This window comes from Trachurus japonicus, chromosome 6 (assembly GCF_045865225.1).
Source record: "Trachurus japonicus isolate A0001 chromosome 6, Traja_1.0".
NCBI lineage: Eukaryota > Metazoa > Chordata > Actinopteri > Carangiformes > Carangidae > Trachurus > Trachurus japonicus.
This window is the reverse complement of record NC_140912.1, coordinates 32,251,971-32,273,871: the sequence shown is the minus strand read 5'-3', so window position 1 is coordinate 32,273,871 and position 21,901 is coordinate 32,251,971. Positions and strand designations below refer to the sequence as shown.

General features: G+C 44.0%; 1 protein-coding gene and 1 pseudogene across 3 annotated transcripts in view; both read left to right on the top strand.

Annotated features, from left to right (window-relative positions):
- grm8b (glutamate receptor, metabotropic 8b) overlaps positions 1 to 21,901 on the top strand; it is a 589,884-nt gene that overhangs the window by 424,134 nt on the left and 143,849 nt on the right. For 2 of the 3 annotated variants that reach the window (XM_085780237.1, XM_085780235.1), the window contains exon 2: positions 568 to 1,364. In XM_085780237.1, coding sequence (XP_085636363.1) covers positions 816 to 1,364 — 549 coding nt within the window. In that variant the 5' untranslated portion in view covers positions 568 to 815. Of the gene's footprint in view, positions 1 to 512; positions 1,365 to 21,901 lie in introns of those variants that run through there. The other variant, XM_085780236.1, reaches the window with a different exon arrangement.
- Positions 10,090 to 13,085, top strand: LOC146986480 (uncharacterized; annotated as a pseudogene).

The following is a 21,901-nucleotide window of genomic DNA, read 5'->3' as shown; positions in this document are numbered from 1 at the left end:
TGGGCAACTAGGATGTACGTGCTGTTTTACTTCTATTTTGCTCTTGAGGAAAGGCCTGTACCACTACTGGTTTGTCCTCATGCACAGGGACACCAGTGAGTTTCAGTGTTTGAGCCATTGTTATGCCCAATTTAGAAAAACACACTCCACCATGACAGTCAGAGCCGTGCCAGGAGGTCGTCGCCTCGGGCTGCGAATGGTTACGACTCAGCGCTTCTCGACCTTTTTGGCAAAGATCAAGTGGAACATCTGTCCTTGTCGGTTTGATTCTTCATTGAGTGTCCACTCTGAGCTGCTGCCGACAAATGGATTTTTAGCACCCGACACCCAAGTGTGAACACTGCATGCCTCTCTTGGTTTGTAGCAAAACCAAGGAAAAGATATGGCACTGGGAAGAGGAAGGAGAGGAGCTCCAAGTTTTGACTTGAAGGGTTACTGATTGCTTTCTTGATGCTTCGTCAAGGATTTAACAACAAGGATCTCAGGTTTGAGGTTTGATCCAGGTTTTTATAGATTGATTTTGGACCATGAATTGATTGTTTCCCCTTTTTTCTGAATCTCCGACAGGTTCCTGGGAGAATGTGAACCTGGATCTGCTCAGACCTCAAAGCTTCGCTCCCACAGGTATGTCCAACACAGGAACCAGTATCGCAGGATAACCTTGGAGTCGGGGTTTATAAGGGTGTCGACGCTGCCCTGGGTAACGGGAGGACTCCATGGTCTGGCTCCTCCCGTCCTCGCCACACGTCCTGCGCCGCTGGTGAAGGTGCCGTCGTTTCACCGCTCCTTTTATCTGCCGTTCAATTCACAACAACATGGCGAGGGGTTGGAAGCCCGCCGTCTCGTCTGGATACTGCTTCGTCTCTCTGCTGATGCTGAAGAGCTGCTGGTTGCTAGGCTCCGCCTCCCAGAAGCCCACTGCGTCGTCGTCGTCGGACTCCCAGCAGCCTCTGCAGGAGTACGCCCACTCCATCCGGCTGGATGGTGACATCATCCTGGGCGGTTTGTTCCCCGTGCACGCTCGCGGCGAGAGGGGCGTGCCCTGCGGCGAGCTGAAGAAGGAGAAGGGAATCCACCGGCTAGAGGCGATGCTGTTCGCCATCGACCTCATCAACAAGGACCCGGAGCTGCTGCCCAACGTGACGCTCGGGGCGCGCATCCTGGACACGTGCTCGCGCGACACTTACGCACTGGAGCAGTCGCTGACCTTCGTCCAGGCGCTCATCGAGAGGGACGGATCTGACGTGCGCTGCGCCAACGGAGACCCGCCCATCTTTGCCAAGCCGGATAAGGTAGTGGGCGTCATCGGAGCGTCGGCCAGCTCGGTGTCCATCATGGTGGCCAACATCCTGCGACTCTTCAAGGTAAGAGAACCGAGGCGAGCTGGTTTGTGGTTAGAACTTGGCTTTGGTCGCCATCTGGTTTGTCGTTGTTGTCTTGACGACTGATAAGTCCTGAATGCTTCTGTCTCTTTGAGCTGATGATGTTGCTGCTGTTGAGTCTTAGCGACTGTTAAATGTGCAAACAAAACATGAAACGGCAGAACTTTTGGTTTATGAAGTACTGGAGAAAACCTGGCGTGGTCTGATGGTGAAGATACATTGGTGTGATGTGAAAAGTTTATTTTGCGTTGGAAAATTCTGTGTTTGAGACCAAAGCGGAACAGGAGGAGGTTTTTGCTATTGCTAACGTTAGCATCGGCAGCTGCTTGTACCAGTCTATAGAAGTAAGTTCCATTTTTTACCATCAGCCAGTGTTGACCCTTGAATCTATCATGTTTTTACTTTCTTTTCTTCTTTTACTCGGTTTAAAGGTACTTTATTAGTCACATATACAGCTAGTACAGTGAAATTCTTTCTCTGCATTTAACCCATCCCTGAGGAGCAGTGGGCAGCCGCGGTGCAGCGCCCGGGGACCAACTCCAGATTATGAGCCTTTGGTCAGGGGCACTGACTGGAGGATTAACCTAGCCGACATGTTTTTAGTGGTGGGGAAACCGGAGCACCCGGAGGAAACCCACGCAGACACGGGGAGAACATGCAAACTCCACACAGAAAGGCCCTGGGCGGCCCGGGATTCGAACCCAGGACCTTCTTGCTGTGAGGCAACAGTGCTAACCACTGTGCCACCGTGCCACCGTACCTCATTTTTACTTGTACTGAAGTGAGCATGCTAACCAGCTAGCCTTAGCTTGTCTTATCACTCCTTGCAGCCTGCGCTCCACCTCGAGGACACATTATAACCTCTTGTACTGTAAATGCAACGATTGCCAAAACTCTTGTAGATTGATTGTCACCATCACCATTGGCCATATTTACAAATGGCTGCTTTAAGATCGTATTGGCTTCCTGGCTCTGTGCGACTGTAATCCACGTACCACCGGGGGCTTTTTCCTCTCCTGCTCTCTAATCGCACCTCATCCTCATGGCAAATTCCTTTATTTCTCCTCTGGCAAACGGCAGCTTTTAATCCAAAACAAATGGACACATGTGATCTACGGATGACAGCTGTAGATGCTGAAGTGTTTCATCAGGAATGTGTTAGTGGCCCACTGGCTGTTTTCATCACAGTCTGGATGAATGTAGTGTTGGGCAGAGGAGCTGCAGGTCGACCTTCGCCGGGAAGAAAAAGTGTGTGAAGAAAAAGAAAAAGAAAACAGCTTGTTAGTGGTGTGGAAAATCTGAAGCTGCATGAGTCAAGCAGAAAAGAGGTGAGCAGGTTTTCTTTTAAGTAGCACAGGAGACTCCATCTAAAGATTACACTTGGATATCAGTGTTTTAGACAATATTAATATTTCATTACCTCAGGTTTTCAAGTGTGCAGGTTGATACTAAAGAGCTGTTTTCAGATTTAACTGCTGAGAAAGAAACTGAGGTCGACTTATCGACTTGTACAAACGTTGTCATGCAAACTGAAAGAGACATTAACGAAGTAGGAGACGGGATCTCATCTTATTGCATTCAAGATTCAGGATTTCTCAACTGGGTGAGGGTATTTATGAAACTTAAGGCTGCTTTTGTGTCTCTAACACAGATTCTTATTCATATATTTTATGTTGAGTTTGAATGGAAGGGTCAGGAAAACAAAATCGCAATAAAATCAAATAAGTGTTAAGAAAAAGAGAAACGATAAAAAACATAAAGAATGAGGGAACAATAATTGAAATATTAAAGGGATAGTTCAACATTTTGGGAAATTGGCCCATTGCCATAATAGCTGTAGTCATAGCAGTAGGTTCGTTACCTTCAATTGTCAGTGCAAGCTATTTTTAGAACAGCGGAGCAGAGCCGTGAGCTGCTCAGAGCTACACTACGGAGGCTCATGGGATTTCTTGGTTTCCCTCATCAAATTCATCAAATACACAATCCAACAACTCCACAACGCTCTAGTGGACAAGTTGTGACCTGCACATTCACCACGCTATGAGATAATAACAGAACGTTACCAGACAGAGTTGTTTTAGAGGTAAATACAGAGACTGCTTGATGAAAAACTGTCCCATACGGGAATGCACATCAGCGGTTTAGCATGAATTTCCCTCTAAAACAACTCTGTCTCGAAACGTTCCTTTATTATCTCATAGCTCGTTACTGACAATTAAAGGTAACGAACCTACTGCTATGACTGTAGGGATTAAGGCAATGGGCTAATTTGCCAAAAATGTTGAACTATCCCTTTAAAATAAGTCTCCAGCAGTGAGTCAGTCTTCATTGACTCCTATGTTAAACTATCCTTTAACTTTGCAGCAGAAATAAACAGCCTGGAACAGAAACAGACTTGGTTTGTTTATTAAAGTTTAACAAAGTGTGAAACGGACAAGAATTACACTGCGACCCCTCCAGTAGTTATTTACTGTTTCGAGCTTTATTTCTCATCATTTCTGTTTTTCACATTTCATTATTTTCTTGTTTCCTGGTCGGAACCTGTTTTTAATTTGCAGATGGAAACTCATCACTTGTGTCTCCTTGTTTACCTGTTCTCATAAATAAATTCATTCATTATAACGTCCGTTTTCCACAGCTCTGATTCCATCGGTGCAGCAGACACAACTCCTCATCAGCTCGGGGTTTTAAACACAACCAAACAAACAAAGCGAAGGAACATGATGCGTTCACAGCCTCTTTGACCGACAAGCCTTAAAACTTAACAAGACAATCTTAAAGAAGAATCTGTGAGGCTGTCAGTCTGCGGTTTGAGGGAACACGCTCGCCGCTCGCCGACGTCTTCAGCTCTTGATTAGCTTCGTGGTTTCAGCTCGGCTCAGCTTTAACGTGTTCAGACGTGTCGTAGCCGTGCGCCGACATGAGAAAAGTTGATGGCAGCTGTTGCCTCGTCTTCTTCTTCGATGTGCGTGTGTGTGTGTGTGTGTGTAAAGCTGTGCAGACAAACTGTGTCTGGAGGCGGCGTGTTGCTGTGCACAGCAGCAAACAAATTCCACTGCCCTAAATTAGTGATGAGCTGTATGATTCATACGTGTATGTGTGTGTGTGTGTGTGTGTTAGAGCCCGGCCAGCTTAATGAGGACAGAAAGGCCCCACAACATCACTTATCTAAAATTAGCTGGAGATGCCTTGAGGGCGGAGCGGATGGAGGGAGGGGAAGGCGGAGTAACCAGATTGTGCTGATGCAGAAGTTTCTCGGCTCACCAGCTCTGTCAGAAGCTTCAGCTCCTCAGTCTGGACGCAGACGGACCACAGGGAGCCACCACAGCTGCTCCTGAGTCAGTTTAATGTGACCAATCACAAACCCCGTTCCAGTCGTCACCTTTTATTTCTATCTGATGATCTGTCTCCTCGCTAACTGCAGACTGTGTTCTTACTGATTGTCGAATCATGTTCAATCACCGTCTAGCTGTTAGCCTGTTAGCCTGCTAGCTGTGTGTGCTAGTGTTGTTGGGAGCGTACTATGCTCTTTTTGAAAAAGGGTCCTATGTTCCCTGTTTTCCCCAAAAAGAGTCCTATGTTCCCCGCTGTTGCCGGTCGATGGACTCTCTACTTATCTGGACTTTATCTATCTGGCCTGTCGAGCCTCTACCTAGTCTTTTTTACCAAACTTAACCAACTCCTTTCTTCATTGCCTAAACCCAATCATTGGGACAATTCCACTTCTCACTCAAAGTCACAACTCAACTTCTCACTCAAAAATAGGCAAAAAATTGCAAAGTCACAACTCCACTTATGGAGGTATGGGTACAAAAATTGGATGTCCCCCGGGTCCTTTTGGGGAAAAGCGGGGAACATAGGACCCTTTTTCTAAAATAAGGTTCTATGTTCCCCGGTCCGGACATAGCGGGAAACATAGGATCCTTTTTTAGAAAAAGGGTTCTATGTTCCCCGGTCCCATACAAAGTGGGGAACATAGGACCCGGGGAACATAGGGATGAAACCGTGTTGGTTAGCTTTGATTCTTAACCACGTTGCATAGAGACACATTCATCTCTCCAAAACAACAACAAAACAGCGCAGCATCATTCATCATCATCAGTTTAATATTCAAAAGTAACATCGCGGCTTCACATCTACATATGAAATACATTTGTTAAGTAGAGAAACACACTGGGAGAAGGCAGATAGATTGTTCTTAATGTTCCAGAACAAGTCGTTAGTTATAAAGTCTTTCTTCTGTTGGTTAAAAATTCAGTAGATTAAAGGAATGCATCAGGAGGAAGTGGGAAGTGTTGCCCAGGAGAGGGAAGGAGGTCTGGAGTGGACGGATGGACATTAAGCACTTATGCATTATTAAATTCTATAGCTTTAGCTTTAAAACACATAAAGCAGTAAATATTATAGTTCACAGCCCTGCAGAGAGCTCGTAGACGCCCCGGTGATAAGTCCTGACCTCTGACAGGTCGTCACAAACTGACTGAGTAAATCATTTTTAATATGTGACACCAGGAGTCTGTATTTCTTTACGACTGCACCACATCATCTGGTTTCTTCTAGATTCACAGCTGGAAACTCGTGTCGTCTTCCTGTTTGTTGTATCCATACCCAGGACTGGTTTACACAGTTTTACTGTAATTACCATTATGAATGAATGAATGAATGAATGAATTTCTTATTTTCGTGTCATGCCACCACTGTGGTCCATCCCATATGGGATTACAAGACACATTTAATGACAAATACAAAATATTAGACAGTCCTTCCTGTTGGTATTACCTGCCACGTGACACATAAATAAACAATTTCAGATTACTTTCAGTACTCAACTATATATTGCTCTTCATCTCATTGCCCAAGCCTTTTCAAGAAATAAAGAAAATGCAAATATATTCAACTGAAAAAGATGTTTTAGCTTCTAAACATCGTCTAACCACACAAATTTGTTATTTGGATCTACCTTACTAAACAGTCATTAATTATGACAAGCTGTACACTAGGACTCCTCACATCCTCTCTGGGCTCTTGGTTATTGACTGAGTGAACAAATGTGCAGAAACATCCACATTATGTTAATTTTAATCTGTTCCAAGAAACAACTCATTATATTTTAGCACATATGGTTATTTTGAATATTTAATATATTTTTGCGTCCAAACACAATGTCTTGACTCGACTCATCATGAACCTCACCACATCCGCTATCACCTCCCACCTACAAACAGGCGCTGTAGGTTTCAGTTACACCTGTAGATCGCCGTAGCAACATGAGAAGTGTAATAGAAACACCTGATTACAGGTTGTAAGAATCCATCCGTCACCTCTCCTGCAGCGCCCCCCTCAGGACAGATGCTACTTTGATCTCTATCTCTACTGCTGCCGACACGCTGTCTGTCCTGTCTGATCCTGGTAATAAAACTCTCTCCTGCCTCTTCAGAGGAGTCAGAGGTGACGTCCTCCATCTGAAAAACACTGATATGCTCCTCTGTGCATTTGCATACAATTTGCATGTCCACTTTACACAGTGTAGCTCAGCCTGAGCTCGGTCCGTGGTCGGTCGTCAGGAGGCCGCTGGGCTGCGACAGTGGCTCACGCTGCTGCTGCTGCTGCTGCTGCTGCTGCTGCGGCGCGGCGGCGTTATATTTCCATCTCTGCGTGGGAGAGACAGAACCGCCGAGGCTCTGTTTATGAGCTCCCTGCAGGCTCGGCCAAAAAAACTTCATAAAAAATAAAAGAGGTGAGAAAATAACAGAGGGAAGGAATGAAAACATGAGGAGCCATCCGGCATCGCACCATATAAACTGTTGGAGGAGGAGGAAGAGGAGGAGGAGGAAGGTTTATTTATTTATTTGGTTCATTTCGGGCATGTCAATTAGTCATCATCATCACACATCATCTCAATCCAATTAATACAATACACATGACCGAAAGGTGTGTTTGAGCTGTGATTCCCAATCTGAGGGTTTACAATTTTAACAGGAAGGGGTCAACTTAATTATCAACAGGGCAATTACAATTATGAAAAGTCATTATTTAAAATCGTAGGTGGTTGATTTCTCCTGCTCCATTCCAAATATTTCTCCATAACAGTTCCTTTTTTAATATTTTTGTCCATTTTTATGCCTCTTTAATAGAAACTGTGTAGAAAAGGTCTCAGGTGGACTCAAGTGTTTGTGCTCAGGGTCCTAACTGCAAAACCTTCAAATCGGATCATGAATAAAGTGTTTTCATTTGTAAATGGATAAATAATGGATGAATGAATGCATAAATCAAAGGGGTAAATAAACATTAAGATGATTCATTTATCCATTGATTAATGGTTCTAGTTTGTGCGCTGTGGATTTGGTTTGCAGGAAATGAGACCAACCAAGAAAAGCAGCAAAATAACACGAAGCATGACTCGTACTTTATTTGGCATTTTCTCTGGTATTTCAGAGGAACCTTTTAAAGATAGGGACGATAATGAAGAAGTGCGGTGTCAGTCTGAGAGGCCTCAGAGGTCTCCAGAAATAATTCACTTAGTTTTCAGGTGACAGGATCCGTGCGGAGGAGGAGGAGGAGGACGTGTGATCGCTGCGACTGGTTTTCACTCTGAAGTGTTACCTGATAATATCACACCAAGTCACTGCTGATACAACACAGCAGCAGATGGTTACCAAGAAGAAACAGAGACGTCATCAGAGGGACAAAAGGACAAGAGTTTGGAGCCAAAACCATCACTTCTTTAGTGTTTATTTGGATGGAGGAGTTCTTCTATGACACTTAAAGCAGAACTATGCAGGATTTGGGCTGTAATTATTGTGGCTCAGAGTCACTGTGATGGTTGAGTGACCTATTATGAGGTGAATGGGGTCTAGGCCAATGCGCTCACCCCCCCCACTGGCTGAAAACCGCACTTGCAAGATCAATCGTCCGTCTCGGTGTTACAAATCTCGTCAATGGATAGTATCGCGAGAAACAGCTTTACGGCAGTACGAGATAAATTCCCCCCCCCTCCTACCCCTCAAGGTGGGAGTTACCGGGCGGCTATACAGTTGTGTAGTATAATACAAAAGAAAACGCGGTGAGCATAATGGAGGAGCTGGCGAAAAAGAAGAGGTGGCCTTTATCAGCAGAGGCGAGGAAAAGGAAACAGGCGTCTGACCGAGCGAGGAGTCAGACACGAGTCCATCTTGGCCGAGCTTACTCTGAATGGAGAGAGCTCAAGGAGAACGAGGCATGCAAAACAGATGCCGACCTGGCGTTGTTGCTGTTGCACTTGTAAGTATTGTTGCGAAAACATGTGTGTATTACTTGTATTCATGTCGTTGCCCACTCCACATGTTTGCCGCTGTTTGTAAAGTTTGCGTGATAACTATAGAGTGGTGCTCATAAACAGGCTGTTTGTCACGTAGCTGTAGGCTACGTTTGTTTATTTATTTTACTAGATCGTCCTGTTTGTGCTCCTACTATTAGCCACATAACTTTGTCAGCCGAATCGAGGTGAGTTTTGTGCACTTATTTACATTGTGTAGTTCAAGATTAGTTTGAAGAAGCACTGGCACAGGCAAGCAGATATCCGTTCCTGCAGCCATCGGCGCTGGTTCGGACGCACTTGTCATGAGGATAGAAGCGGCGAAGGCGTGGGGATGGGGCATATGGGGTTGCAGATCTGTACGTAGGAGTTTGTGTGTGTGTATGCCTGGAGAGTCGCCTCGCCTGGCATCACACTCTAGGACGGGGCTGGCCGGGCGGCGCGGCTTGCCGCGCTAGTTGTATTGACTTTCAATGTGAACGCGCCGCAACGAGCTGTATTGTTGACACCGAGATCGCGCCGCCCAGCTCGTTGCGGCGAGTTCACATTGAAAGTCAATACAACTCGCGCGGCGAGTGCCGCGCCGCTCGGCCAGCCCCGTTGAGCGGCGCGGTAGTCCATTTGACACTATGCCATAAACAGTCTGCATTTTCCATTTGCTTCAGTTACAAGCGCTGGCAAACAACTTCCTCACCAAGAAAGGGGCTCTCCAGACCACCACAGCCACCAGTGTCAAGCATCACTGAGGACTCAGACCGTGACAAGTATGTTCCCTCCAAGACTTTTACTCACCCTGGCTTTCATAACATTGATTGCACCACACAGGGATTTGTGAATGTTTTTTTTTTTCTTCAGAAATGCCGATGCTGCTCAGCTTGGTGTTCACCAGGGTGAAGTTGGAGAGGTTGGTGTTTTAGAATCAAGGTCAGTTTGGATTGCATCGATGTCTGCATTCAATGTAGTGATTTTCAAGATTTGTCATCTTCTGTGTACACACACACAATATTTCTTTTTTGTAGTATGCACTCTCTGAGTATTGGTGAGGAAGAACAGAACAACTCTCTGGATGAGTCTAACAATTTGAGGAACACAGTGTAAGTTTTGACACAACTCAGTCTTTTGATCACTCACAGTGACCTACCCCTCAAATCTAACATGTGTATTTTCTTTATGCACAGCATAGAGTTGGACAAATTCTCACCAGGTACTTTGAGCTTGGAAGATGGAGACAGCTCAGATGAGGATTTTGTCCCTGCTCTTCACCTACGGTATATTTTCATTGCTCATATTGCTGGGTGAAAATAAAGTTGCTTTACTCTCTTGAATGAATTATTGATGTAATGAATAATTAGAATCATGTGGTCACCAATCTATGCATAATTTTCCTCTGTACACAGAACTGTTGGTGACAAAATGAGTACACTCCAGGAAATAAGTGCTGATGAAGCAGTCCTGGATTTTGAAATGCCACAAGACCAAGACCACTTTGCTCCTGAAAAGGAGCGAGTGTTTTCTGAGGAAGACCTGGTTGGCAAAAAAGCGAACATTACATATAATGACAACCTTCTTGCACTTGCAAGGCATTTGAGGCTTCCAATGATGAAGTGCAACCATGTGGACCAACTGTCTGGTGTAGCATGCCCAGGTAAAGAGCCATTTCAGGTGACACTGAAACCTCGGGGAACTGGAGTTGTTTTGGACTGGGTAAGATAAAGACAACTATCTGCCTTCTCTGTGAGAAGTGTAACTAACAACATCTATGCCATTTGTATGCCAACTGTCTACTGTCTTTACTGTCTACACTTTATTCAAATGAGATGGGGATGAGAGATGTCATACTTTTGTGTACATACAATTCTCTGTTCTTCCCACTAGTCATGCCCCTTTGGACATCCATTGTGGACTTGGAATTCGCAGCCATTGCTAAAATTTGCCATGCAGGGTGGCGACTTCATGCTCTCGATGAACATTCTCCTGTCTGGGAACAACTACAGGAAAGTGGCGCTCCTATACAAATTCATGGAGATGGGGATGGTTGCTGAATCCACCTTCTACAGAACTCAGGATGCGTACTGCATTGAGCCAGTCGAAGAATTCTGGGAAAAAACCAGGGCTGAGATCATTGAGCGGTTGAGTCAAAAAGACCATGTGGTTCTCCTTGGTGAGCAAAAAACACCCCAAAACACACACACACTCAGTCAACTTCTGTTGTTAGCAATGACTGAAAGACACATGGTTCTAATGTATGTAATGTCTTTTTGGTCTGTTATCTAGGTGACGGCAGAATGGACTCTCCTGGTAAGTTTGGACTGTGTATGTATGCATTCATTTGTTTTGTAGAACCATGCTCTCTGTTCACATGCTGACAGCTGTGCTTCTGCTGCAGGCCACTGTGCACAATACTGTACGTACACAACTCTTGAACAGGAGTCAAGAGATATTGTGCACATTGTGTCAGTGGACAAGAGAGAGACCAACCGCAACTCTGTCATCATGGAGAAGGAGTGCTTTGTCCGGACCATGGATGCACTACTCCCGCTCATTCCAGTCAAAGAAGTGGTCACAGATGCCCACCCACAGATTACTGCATTGCTAAGTAAGATAGAAATGTCCTCTACAATTTGCAGTCCTAACATATGCTGCTTGTGGTTTCATAAATCCGGGTTCTTATTACAGATCCAGACCGTGGCAAATATAAAGCATGGGGCATCCAGCACTCCCTGGACATCTGGCATGCAGCCAAAAGTCTTGGCAAGAGACTGCGACGTGTAAGCTTCCATCCACACTTACTTCATGCAGTGTATTCTCAACAGTGAGAAAATTAATGAATCTGCCACACGGTGGCTTCTCCTGACTTTATGGTGGAATGAATTATTTGAGAGCTGCATATTGACAGCTGCGTGTTTATTTCAATTTAGGCAGGAGCAGTGAAAAATCAGGCTGCCATCCAGGTGTGGATGAAGGAGATTGTCAACCACTTCTGGTTTTGCAGCAAACAAGCATCTACAGAGGAGCAGTTCAAGGTATGTTTGAGAAAACGGTTGCATCCTGCTCATGCTGACAGATGTGTTTTGAGACTGTGAGTGATATATAAACCTCAATAAATACAATATTCCTGTTCTGCAGATGATGTGGGTTGGTGTGTTACACCATGTCTGCAATGACCATTCTTGGGCAACTGGTTGCTGCCAGCATGATCCATTAGAGGACGACAACCGGGACAAGCTGTGGATTGAGCAAGGTAATTTCAAATTACACAGGTGCAGAACGAAGTACCCTGTATGAATGTATGCAGTGCTTTACTCAAAAAGTTGATGTGATTACAGGTTCAGCAGCTCACCAGGCACTGACGGCTGTCGTGCTGGACAAGAGGTGGTTGACCCAGGTCAAGAAGTTCATAAACTTCAGGTAAACATCTACAGTTGTGGTAACGTTATTTGCATTTTTAGTCTTGCCTTCAAACATTAGTGGTATTGATTGTAAAATTAAAAATGTAGGACACAAACTGGGCTGAATTCCTTATTTACCAGTTGTCTATTTTGTTTTGTTTTTGCACAGCGTTCTATTTTGGGAGAGTACGCTGGATTTGAGTGGTGATAATGTATTCTCATAGCCCCCTATCCCTCCCCCAATACAGGACCACTTCAGATTTAGAGTGCTTCCAGAACCATATCCTCATGTATGCAGCAAAGCGCATGTCCTACACCCCCTTTGTTTACAAAACCCGGACCTTGCTTGCTGCAATCGATTACAACAAACACAACAGACGCCTGCCAGCACGCAACCAAGATGGACACAAAATGTAGGTTGATGCTGTAATAGTTATGTATTGTGTTTTTTTTCTTTTCAAACCTCTGGGAAATAACTAAAACACATTGCTTTTACTGTCCAGGTACAAAAGATCATTCAATAAGAAGTCAAAGAGCTGGAGTGTGCACACGATGAAAGAAAAAAAGCAATACAGCTACATCCCAGAGCTACAAAAGGCCATCCTGGCAAGGAGGCTAAGGAGTGGGACAGGCCTTCCCCGTAAGACAGCAGTGAGGCCTGATGACCCACGGCGGCTTGGTTTGCTTGCTGCAGGCCAGCCACCACCTACATCCGAACTTGTCCAACAGCAAATTGCACGGGGAACCTAGGTCCTCATAACACTAAAGACTGACTTTGTGGAACGTTTACTTTTGTTTACACTTTGTACTTTGGCCTTGGTGTCTTCTCTCTCTGTGTTTCCACAGATCCATCGGCTCCATCTTTCCGCACCAACCCCCCCCCATCCCCTTTTTTACCCTTGCTGTCAATCCCTCTCCTCCCTTCCCACGAACCAGTCTGCCATCCAGTACTCCCATTACGCTGGCCTGCCCCCCCTGGTTTCCCTCCTACCAGAAGCTGCTTTCATCAGCCCCTGCTAACATTTCTGTTTTCCATATTCTAAACTGTTTTTGTCTGTAACAACATCTATGTCTACGTCTGCCCGTCCTGGGTGATGATCCCTCCTCTGTTGCTCACCCTGAGGTTTCTCCAATTTTTCCCTGGTAAAAGGGTTTTCCATGGAGTTTTTCCTCAGTGGATACAAATAGAATTGCCTTGCCTTCACACTGTCACTGTAAGGAATCATGAAGCACTGTCACTTGAATAAGCTTTATTCAAAGCTTTGAAATAAATGAAGATTTTGCAGACATATGTTTCAGCTGCATCTTTCACATAAGGTCTCACAGACAGAATAGAAAATGTGTATAGAAAATTGGTAATGCAAACAAGTATAGACAGAATAGAAAATGTGTAATGTAAACAAATGTTTGTATTTATTACATAATACTAAAAAATAAATAAAAGTATTCAAGAACGACCAAAGTATAGCTGAGAACTCCACATAAAATTAAACATTTACATTAGGCGGCGGACCTGGAACCCTGTATAGTGGCCCCTGGGATCAGGATAGCGGTCCCTGATCCTCCACACACAGCAGCTCGGAATAACCACCCTGTTGCCCTCACCCAGCCGACCATGCTGCCAAAAAACAAACTGCCTATATGCAGTGTGCCTGAATTGGCGTTGTTCATTCCCTGGCTCCTGGTTGTCTACAATGGCAAAAATGTCATTCCATGCTCCACGGGCCAGCCGTAGAACCCCCTCATCAAGTATATAATAGTCCATGTAGGCCATGGTGCTGACACAGTTGTCAGGGGTCTGGCGGCAGCATACTCTTTCAATGTCTCTGTCCATCTCCCTACAGCGTGTGCACCGACACCAATGTAGAGGTGTGTTGTCATGGTCAGGGGGCTGGGGTTCTTCTGATAATGAGAGGACATCAAAAAGTATTCCTGGTGCCCTGTTGATGACGTTTTCCAGGAGTTCATCCCTCTGGCTTGGCTCCAGAGAATGAAGTCTTTCCTACAACACAAAACAAGTTGTTGATTGTTTTTTTCTAAATGTGTCTGATAAAAATCAAAGTGTATCTCAAATATTCTTGTGTTGCCTAAACAAATGAACTATAAACAAACAAACCCTCATTTCGGCTGTGCGCCTCTCCTGCAGCTGTTGCAGCCTCCTCCTGTCATCAGAGCCAATGTCTCTGCCCCTTCCCCTCCTTGTACCTCTTCCTCTTCCCCTTGAAGTTCTGGGCCTTGTGCTTGAACCAAGTGCATGAGCTGCAAACTCAGAAGAAGCTGAGGTCGTAGACGCTGATTCCTGCAATTGTCGTTGCATGGACGCCCGTCATTATTTCATTCAAGCCAATGTTTTGATTACATGCAGTGCATTGTAAGTTGTCAGCGAGCAAGGACTTGTGTGAAGACTTATATTATGTTGATCTTCTCTGACTTTGATTAGAATGTAAAATAATACTATTATAATAACATTGACTGGGTTAGGCTATGAGTGCGAGTCAATATTATAAAGGCAAAATGACGGCCTGTCACGGACGCATTACGTCTGATAAATATTCGTGTTGAGGAAAAATAAATTACTCAGAAAACACAACAAAAACATGCCGCAAATATCCTTAGCCTTTTACTTTTCCCTGTAATGTAATGTTGTTTTGTTTATGAGAGACACACAATGTAAAACGGTTACAAACCTCAGTGGACATTGCTTCACGGACTGCTTTCTTGCCGGCTTGCCGTTGTCAACAAATGCACGTGGAAGAGGGGCGGGGGAGGTGGTTGGTGCGGCGAGATTTTTACGACAGTGAAATTTGCCCCACGGAACTGTGGGGGAGCTCCAGGGAGGGAAAACCCGCAAACCAACGAAGGAGCGAGCTATTTCCGGTCGAGTTGCATAGTTCTGCTTTAACCTGGACCAGGTCCATCTGTCTCAGTCCATTTGTTTGTTTTCCCAATAACTTGTTGATTAACTAGTTTGTGTTAAAGGGTTAAATCTTTACTCGACCTACATGTACTGTGACTTGTCACATAAGTCAAGACTTGACTGTAAAATGTCTGATTGATTGATAAAATGTCCAAATGACTTTGGACTTGTTCTGAATGACTTGTGACTGGACTGTTTCAGAACATTTGACATTTGAGCTTTGATGCAGACTTTACTCATGTTGTCGTGTCATGTTTACTCATGTTGTTTGTAACACAAGTGATTCTAGCAAGAGACTTCTGTCAAATTACATTTTGACTTGCCTCTAATAACCGGACAATTGTCCCAAAATACCCAAATTGGATTTGAACAGATCTGAGACCTGCCTCGGGTTGAGTGTTGGGTCAGATTTGTCTTAAATGACTCAAAAATAGTTTTAATTGACTTGAGACTTAACTTGAATGACAGTTGACCTGTATCGAATGGTCTGAAAACTAAAGACTTGACTCAGACTGGGACATCTTAAGGAACTTAAATATTATAGAAGAAGAAGTAGAGTTCAAGTCTAGAGATTTGTTTCACTGACGTGGCTCAACTTTGGACCTTTAAGACTCGACTCAAGTTTGTCTGAGTCCCCAATCTCTTGAGACAAGTCTTGGTGGAGCCAAGACTTGTCTCAAGAGATTGGGGACTCTCCTAGAGACTTTTCATATTAATTGAGGATTGTCTCAGCTTTGTCTCAAACGACTTGGACTCACTGAAATCAGGCTTTTCATGAAATAGTTGAGACTTTCCTTCTACTTATTCACTTTTTGACTGACTTGCACCCAAGTCTCAAGTGCAGTGCCTTTCAGAGTCCAGATTTGTTTCTCTGACCTGGCTCAATGTGAAATGTCTTGAGATATGACTCGAGTCATCTGAGACTCGACTAAGACTCAAATGATTGGGGACTGTCTTGACATGGACTTATTATGGACATTAATTTAGACTTGACTCAGCGTCGTCTTTTTGCCTTTCCAAAAACACATGAGTCAAGTCCAATGACTTGAAACTTGAACTCCACTTGTTTAAGACTTGACTCGTCTCAGTGACTTCAGTTACCTGAGCTTTGACCAAGACTTGTCTCAAATACCAAATGATGGTGGACGATCAGAAATTGCTCAGTGTGTATTTGTACTGATTGACACATCCGTCCATAGACATCTATAGATGTGATGGAGTGACGACCTCATCGTGACCGACCTAATCTCACCTGGTAACCAGTTGCTTGTGATGATGTCACAGCAGGTCTGTGTTCAGCCAATCACAGACAGACAATCAGACCTACACGTGTTTCATCAGTTGTCTGAGCTGCATCGTGTTTCACTAATTCCATATTAATACCCTGAATGGATGTGAGGGTGAAGCTGCTCCACCTTCAGTAGACGCGGCAGCGAGCTGCAGGCCTCATCCGGCCGATCCGTCTGGATTACCTTATTGCTCTGTTGTTGGGTAACAAATGTAATTTCTCTCTGAGGGGAGAAAAGAGACAGGAGAGGGCGGATAATGGAGTTTAATTGAGGGGAATTTGCTCATTGTAGCGGCAATTCATTAGTGCGACTGACAATGACGACCTCGTTAAGCTGTCTGAATCCATTGCCCTCGTTGTTTTATTGTCAGTATTAATAAAGCTTTTTGTGCTTCATGCTCGTTCTGATGGCCCAAATTTGTAATTCATCGGTTTCCAATAATCCAGTCTCTCATTATTGAAACCAGCAGAACGGAGTGTGTGTGTGTGTGTGTGTGTGTGTGTGTGTGTGTGTGAAGGAACTGATAAGTGTATTCATCGACAGAGTTCACACTGAGATATTATTGTAGTGTGTAAATACTAGGAAATTAAAATTTCATTAATGCAATTTAATGAGGTCTTTGAGTTTGTTCTGAAGTGCAGGATTTCAGGAAAATCGCTTACTGGCTTTTCCTTCTCAGACTGAGAGGAAACTTCATGTGGACTCATGTGGACTCTGGTCCAGTGACTCCAGGCTTCACTTGGACCCAGAGACTCAAATGATGGTCAGGGACTTGGCTCAGACTTTGGGCAAATGACCTGAGAGTGGACTTGGACTCGTCTCAAATGACTCAAGACTTGTAGAAGTCTTGAAGAAGTTAAGACCTGATTCAGACTTGACTCACATGACTTTTTCCCAAAAGACTCAGACGATATGAGACTTGCCTCCAGGGACTTGAGACTTGTTGTTAAAACAGAGTTGTTTTAGAGGTAAATTCATGCAAAACCACTGATGCGCGTTGCCTTCAGGGACAGTTTTTCATCAAGAAGTCTCTGTATTTCCCTCTAAAACAACTCTGTCTGGTAACGTTGTGTTATTATCTCATAGTGTGGTGAATGTGCAGGTCACAACTTGTCCACCAGAGCATTTTGAAGTTGTTGGATTGTGTTTTTGATGAGTTTGATGAGGGAAACCAAGAAATCCCATGAGCCTCCGTAGCATAGCTCTGAGCAGCTCACGGCTCTGCTCCGCCGTTCTAAAAACAGCTTGCACCGATAATTAAAGGTAACAAACCTACTGCTATGACTATAGGGATTATGGCAATGGGCCAATTTTCCAAAATGTTAAATGTTGATGTTCCCTTTAAACTAATTGGGACTTGATTTAGACTTTGAATTGAGTTAATTGACTGAAAACTCTGAGTCTTGTCTTGTCTTGTTGGGTATTTTCAGTGAAGTAAGACGCTCTGTTGGTTTATTGATTCGTTTATCAAGAGACATTCACATTGCACTGTAGTGAACACATTACTGGTCTCTCTGGTAGCAGCTTCCTCTGTGAGCTGACCTGTCCCTGATGTGTTTGGACTTTTCATTGTCTCATTTGTCTATTTGGGTTGAGGACGATTCTGTCCGTCTTCTTTATTTCCTGTGTTGAAAATAAAAAGGTTGTGATTCTGCTGCCAGATGAGAAATTGAATCCATGTAGGAATAAAAGAGCTCCGAGTGGAGCTCAGATAATACTCTGAAATTTCAGACCGCACCGGAGTCGGGAGTGACCTCAGCAGATCATCATCAGCTGAGCAGCGATAAAGGTCAGAGGTCGGTTGGTTTCATTACCAGCAGCAGGAAAACGAGGGGGGCTGGGGGGGGCGGACTGAAATTCATGCATGTGCGAATGATTTTATTACACACAGAAGAAATGATTCCATCTTTTATTCAGGGCCGTGTGTTATTGTTTTCCAAATGACGCTTCAGCTGAGTGATGTTGTTTGGCGAGAAATTACATCTGCGTGCGGCGTGATTACAGATGAGAGCGAGGGATGATCGGCTGCAGGCGAGAGGAGGGCAAAACTTCACCTCCGTCCTGAACTCAGCTGCTGGAGTCATCCTCAGTCACTGCCTGTTAGGAGCCGTAAACATCCTCTGTGGATGGCTGAGTATCTGTCCTTATCGTGGAAACATTGAAAAAAAGAAAAATGTTATGATGATATTTTCTTGTTTTTCCATCACAACATTTTTTCTGACATTTTTTTAATTCAGCACCCGGAAAAAAATCCACATATTACAAAAAAAATAAAACACAGAAACAAAATTAAAGTCAAACATTCTGAAAAAAGCAAAACTGAACAATCAATTCTGCTTAAAAAACCAATTAAACCAAAACAGAATTTGGAAACTGAAAACTCTTCTAACCTGGCTGGTTTGAGGCTTCATGCTGAATGACTCAGTAAAGACAGATTAAAGACAGAGGTCATCACAGCTGAAATGTTGATTGATTATTCAATGTGAATCCTAATTGTTTGTCTATGTGAGAGGAAGTCAAATTCAAATGAAACACAATTTGACTTTGCATTGGGTCACCACTTGATTAATTGGCTGTCAGAGTCAGAGGCGATTTTAGAGTCTGCTGGGGCCCTAAGCAAAAATCCCCAGGGGGCCCTCCAACCAGTGTTTATCACCGTCATTTTATAAATAATCGAACACCAACAAAAAATGTATGAAATTTAAACTTTTTTTATTCAAAATGTCCAGTTATGGTGTAAGCTGGTGACATGTTGTCTTCATGATGGGCAGGTGTTGCTGTCTCACTGGAGGTGGACGTTCAACTGATAGGCTATATGACAAAAAAACAAAAGACAGTTTTACTTTAATTGATAATATACCATGCCCTCTAAAGATTCTTTATGACAATATAGGCCGGCACTTACAGTTTTCACTGTCAGCACTGGGAGGGGGCACTTTGTCCCTTTGTTTTGCTGCTGTCAGAAAATCAAATAATAATCCTGAGGAGAGATAAGAGAGTGATTTTTAGATGTTTTCCTTGGGCATAGCTTTCATAGCACCAATAGCTTGTTAACTTTTACACTTTCATATTATTATTATAATAATAGGCTACTCACTTCAATACTGTAACATAACTTTACTATGTCACCCTGCTACCTAGCAAGTTAATAGTGTTGTTACTTGCTGCCAAGGAGACCACGTTAAGTTAACTTGCTTTTTTTTTTTTTTTTTGTCACCTAACGACCGTAACCGAGTGGAGCACCAGAACCGCACGCACAGAGTCCCTCAGTCAGGTGCAGTCCCACTGACTGACTGACTGACTGTAAACGTGAAGTAGCCTGGTCACCACTGGTCTGAAGCTAACATTAGCTGCTATTCAAGTGTCTCCCAGTTAGACTATTAGCATTTGTTCAACAGTTATTTACTGTTCACGTTACACTCTGCTCCACTTACCACCACTGTCTTGCATTCTTTTTTACTTCCGCCTCTTTTTTCTTCTCGTCTTGCTCCCAGGTGGACTCTTCTTTTTCCCTCAGCTTCATTAGAAACTCCCAGTGATAAGGTGCATCATACAGGTTGACGTTAGCTGGGATCAGGTCCGGAGAATGACATGGGGCCCCGTTAGGGGGGTTTCCTACTGCGATGTCATTGCAAATCGACGCTATACGACGATACGAGGGGGGTGCGGTCACGGTCACTGCGGGTAGCGCATTTTGAGATATTTCTGTCGATAAAACTGCCCTCGAGCCCCGACCCTCGGGGGCCCCCTAATGGCTCGGGGCCCCAAGCAGTTGCCTGCCTTGCCTGTTCACAAACTGCGCCTCTGGTCAGAGTGATCGGGTATTGATGGGGACCGAAGCTTGACCAGTGACTCACCCGGTGGACTTGGTTGTGGACTGGAGGCCGACGGAGGACAAACCCTCCGCTGTGAGTCAGAGCCGCCTCCAGCTGGAGCCGCTGACCTGTGACCTGCTGCTTCATGTCCAGTCTAATGGCTACAAGTTCAAACTCTGTTGCTCCTCGGAGTCACGACTGACTCATTATCATGGATAGCCTCGGTCTCACCGCATGATTAGTTGATTGATTCATTGATTGATGAAAACTCCCTTTTGACTCCTTCTTCCGTTCCCTTTTTGATCCTAATTAACCTCCTCACACATTTTTATTCCCTTTGACGTCGTATTGGTTTCAGAGGAAGTGGTCGATGGAAGGTTGTGACCCCCAGCTGGACATATGTGTTTCCTGATGTGAAGACTTTACTTGATGGGTTAGTGTATAACGCAAGACCGTATAAGGTGTTTCTAATACATCCATGACAACTTCATAAGGCATTCATCGGGTTACATTGCTATTGAATAACGAAACTGGGATTTTTTTTCAAAATAAAAGCCCCCAATTGCACGATTTCCAAATGGGGTATATTTTGCTTGCATTTCCAAGTGCAATTAGGGGGCTTTTATTTTGAAAAAAATCCTAATTTCATTATTCAATAGCAATGTAACCCGATGTACGTATGAATGCCTTATGAAGTTTTCATGGATGTATTACAGACACCTTACAAACGGTCTTATGAATGCGTTATGCACTAACCCGTCAAGTAAAGTCTTACAGAAATATCTTCAGTCATTTTAGAGTCTCGCTGTAATGCTTCTTTGGATCTGAGACAGTTGGTACACGTGTCTTTGCTTTCTGTTTTTCTTCACCAAATTATTATTATCATTAATTATTCAGAAACAAATAAGCAGCAACTCAAGGTAAAGTTTGGAAAGATAAGTCTTCTCAGCTTTTCAAGGAGTTCAACACTTTAAAACTCTTAAAGCTGATCGGCTTCATCAGGACAGTGAAGGTTCATCACAATATTTCAGACCAAAGACAAAAACCTCAAACCTCTGAACATCTTGATTGACGAAGTAGGTTTTCTCAACCTTTAGAGTCACTGTTTGGCGTTCCAATGTGGTTCCATCATGCAGGTGACGTTGGCACTTTGATTTTACGTAGTTCCGCTTCTTGAATCTGGACACGTTCTGCTTGTTTGTTTGTGAAGGTTCCTAGTTGTTGAGAGCTAAAACAAGACAACTGGACTCTTCTTTTTGGTTCTTGAAGATAATTCACCTCTCTCACCCAAAAGGCTTTTTCAGTTCTAAAAAATGATGTGAGAGTCTCAGGTATTTAACCCCTGGTGGTGGTGGTGGTGTTATTACAGAGGGCTGTTAAACTACCTTTCATGTGAATGATTGGGGTCACATGGGCCAAGGAGTGACTCATCGGACAAAAGCTGAAATATTTTCAAGAGCCAAAAAGAAATCCTGGTGCCTTCGATTTTAGCACTTCATCTTCTGCTCTTTGGAGTCGTTGGATGTGTTGTCCTAAGCTGCGGTGTGTTGACCTCTCAGGGCCACCGTACTTCCCTAAATATGCCCAGCAAACATTTAACAGTGCATGGACACAGAATAGAAACTGTTGGATGTCATCCTGTACATCCTGACATGTAGAAGCCACCACACAACATCAAACTTGGCATCAAACTTTTGGTCTTTAACCAAACACAGTTTGACGAGACATTTTGAGATCTTTAAACCTATGTAACGCTTAACATGGCTTAATTAACTTAACTTATTTAATCCGTCCTCCTCCTCTTTGTTCGTATCA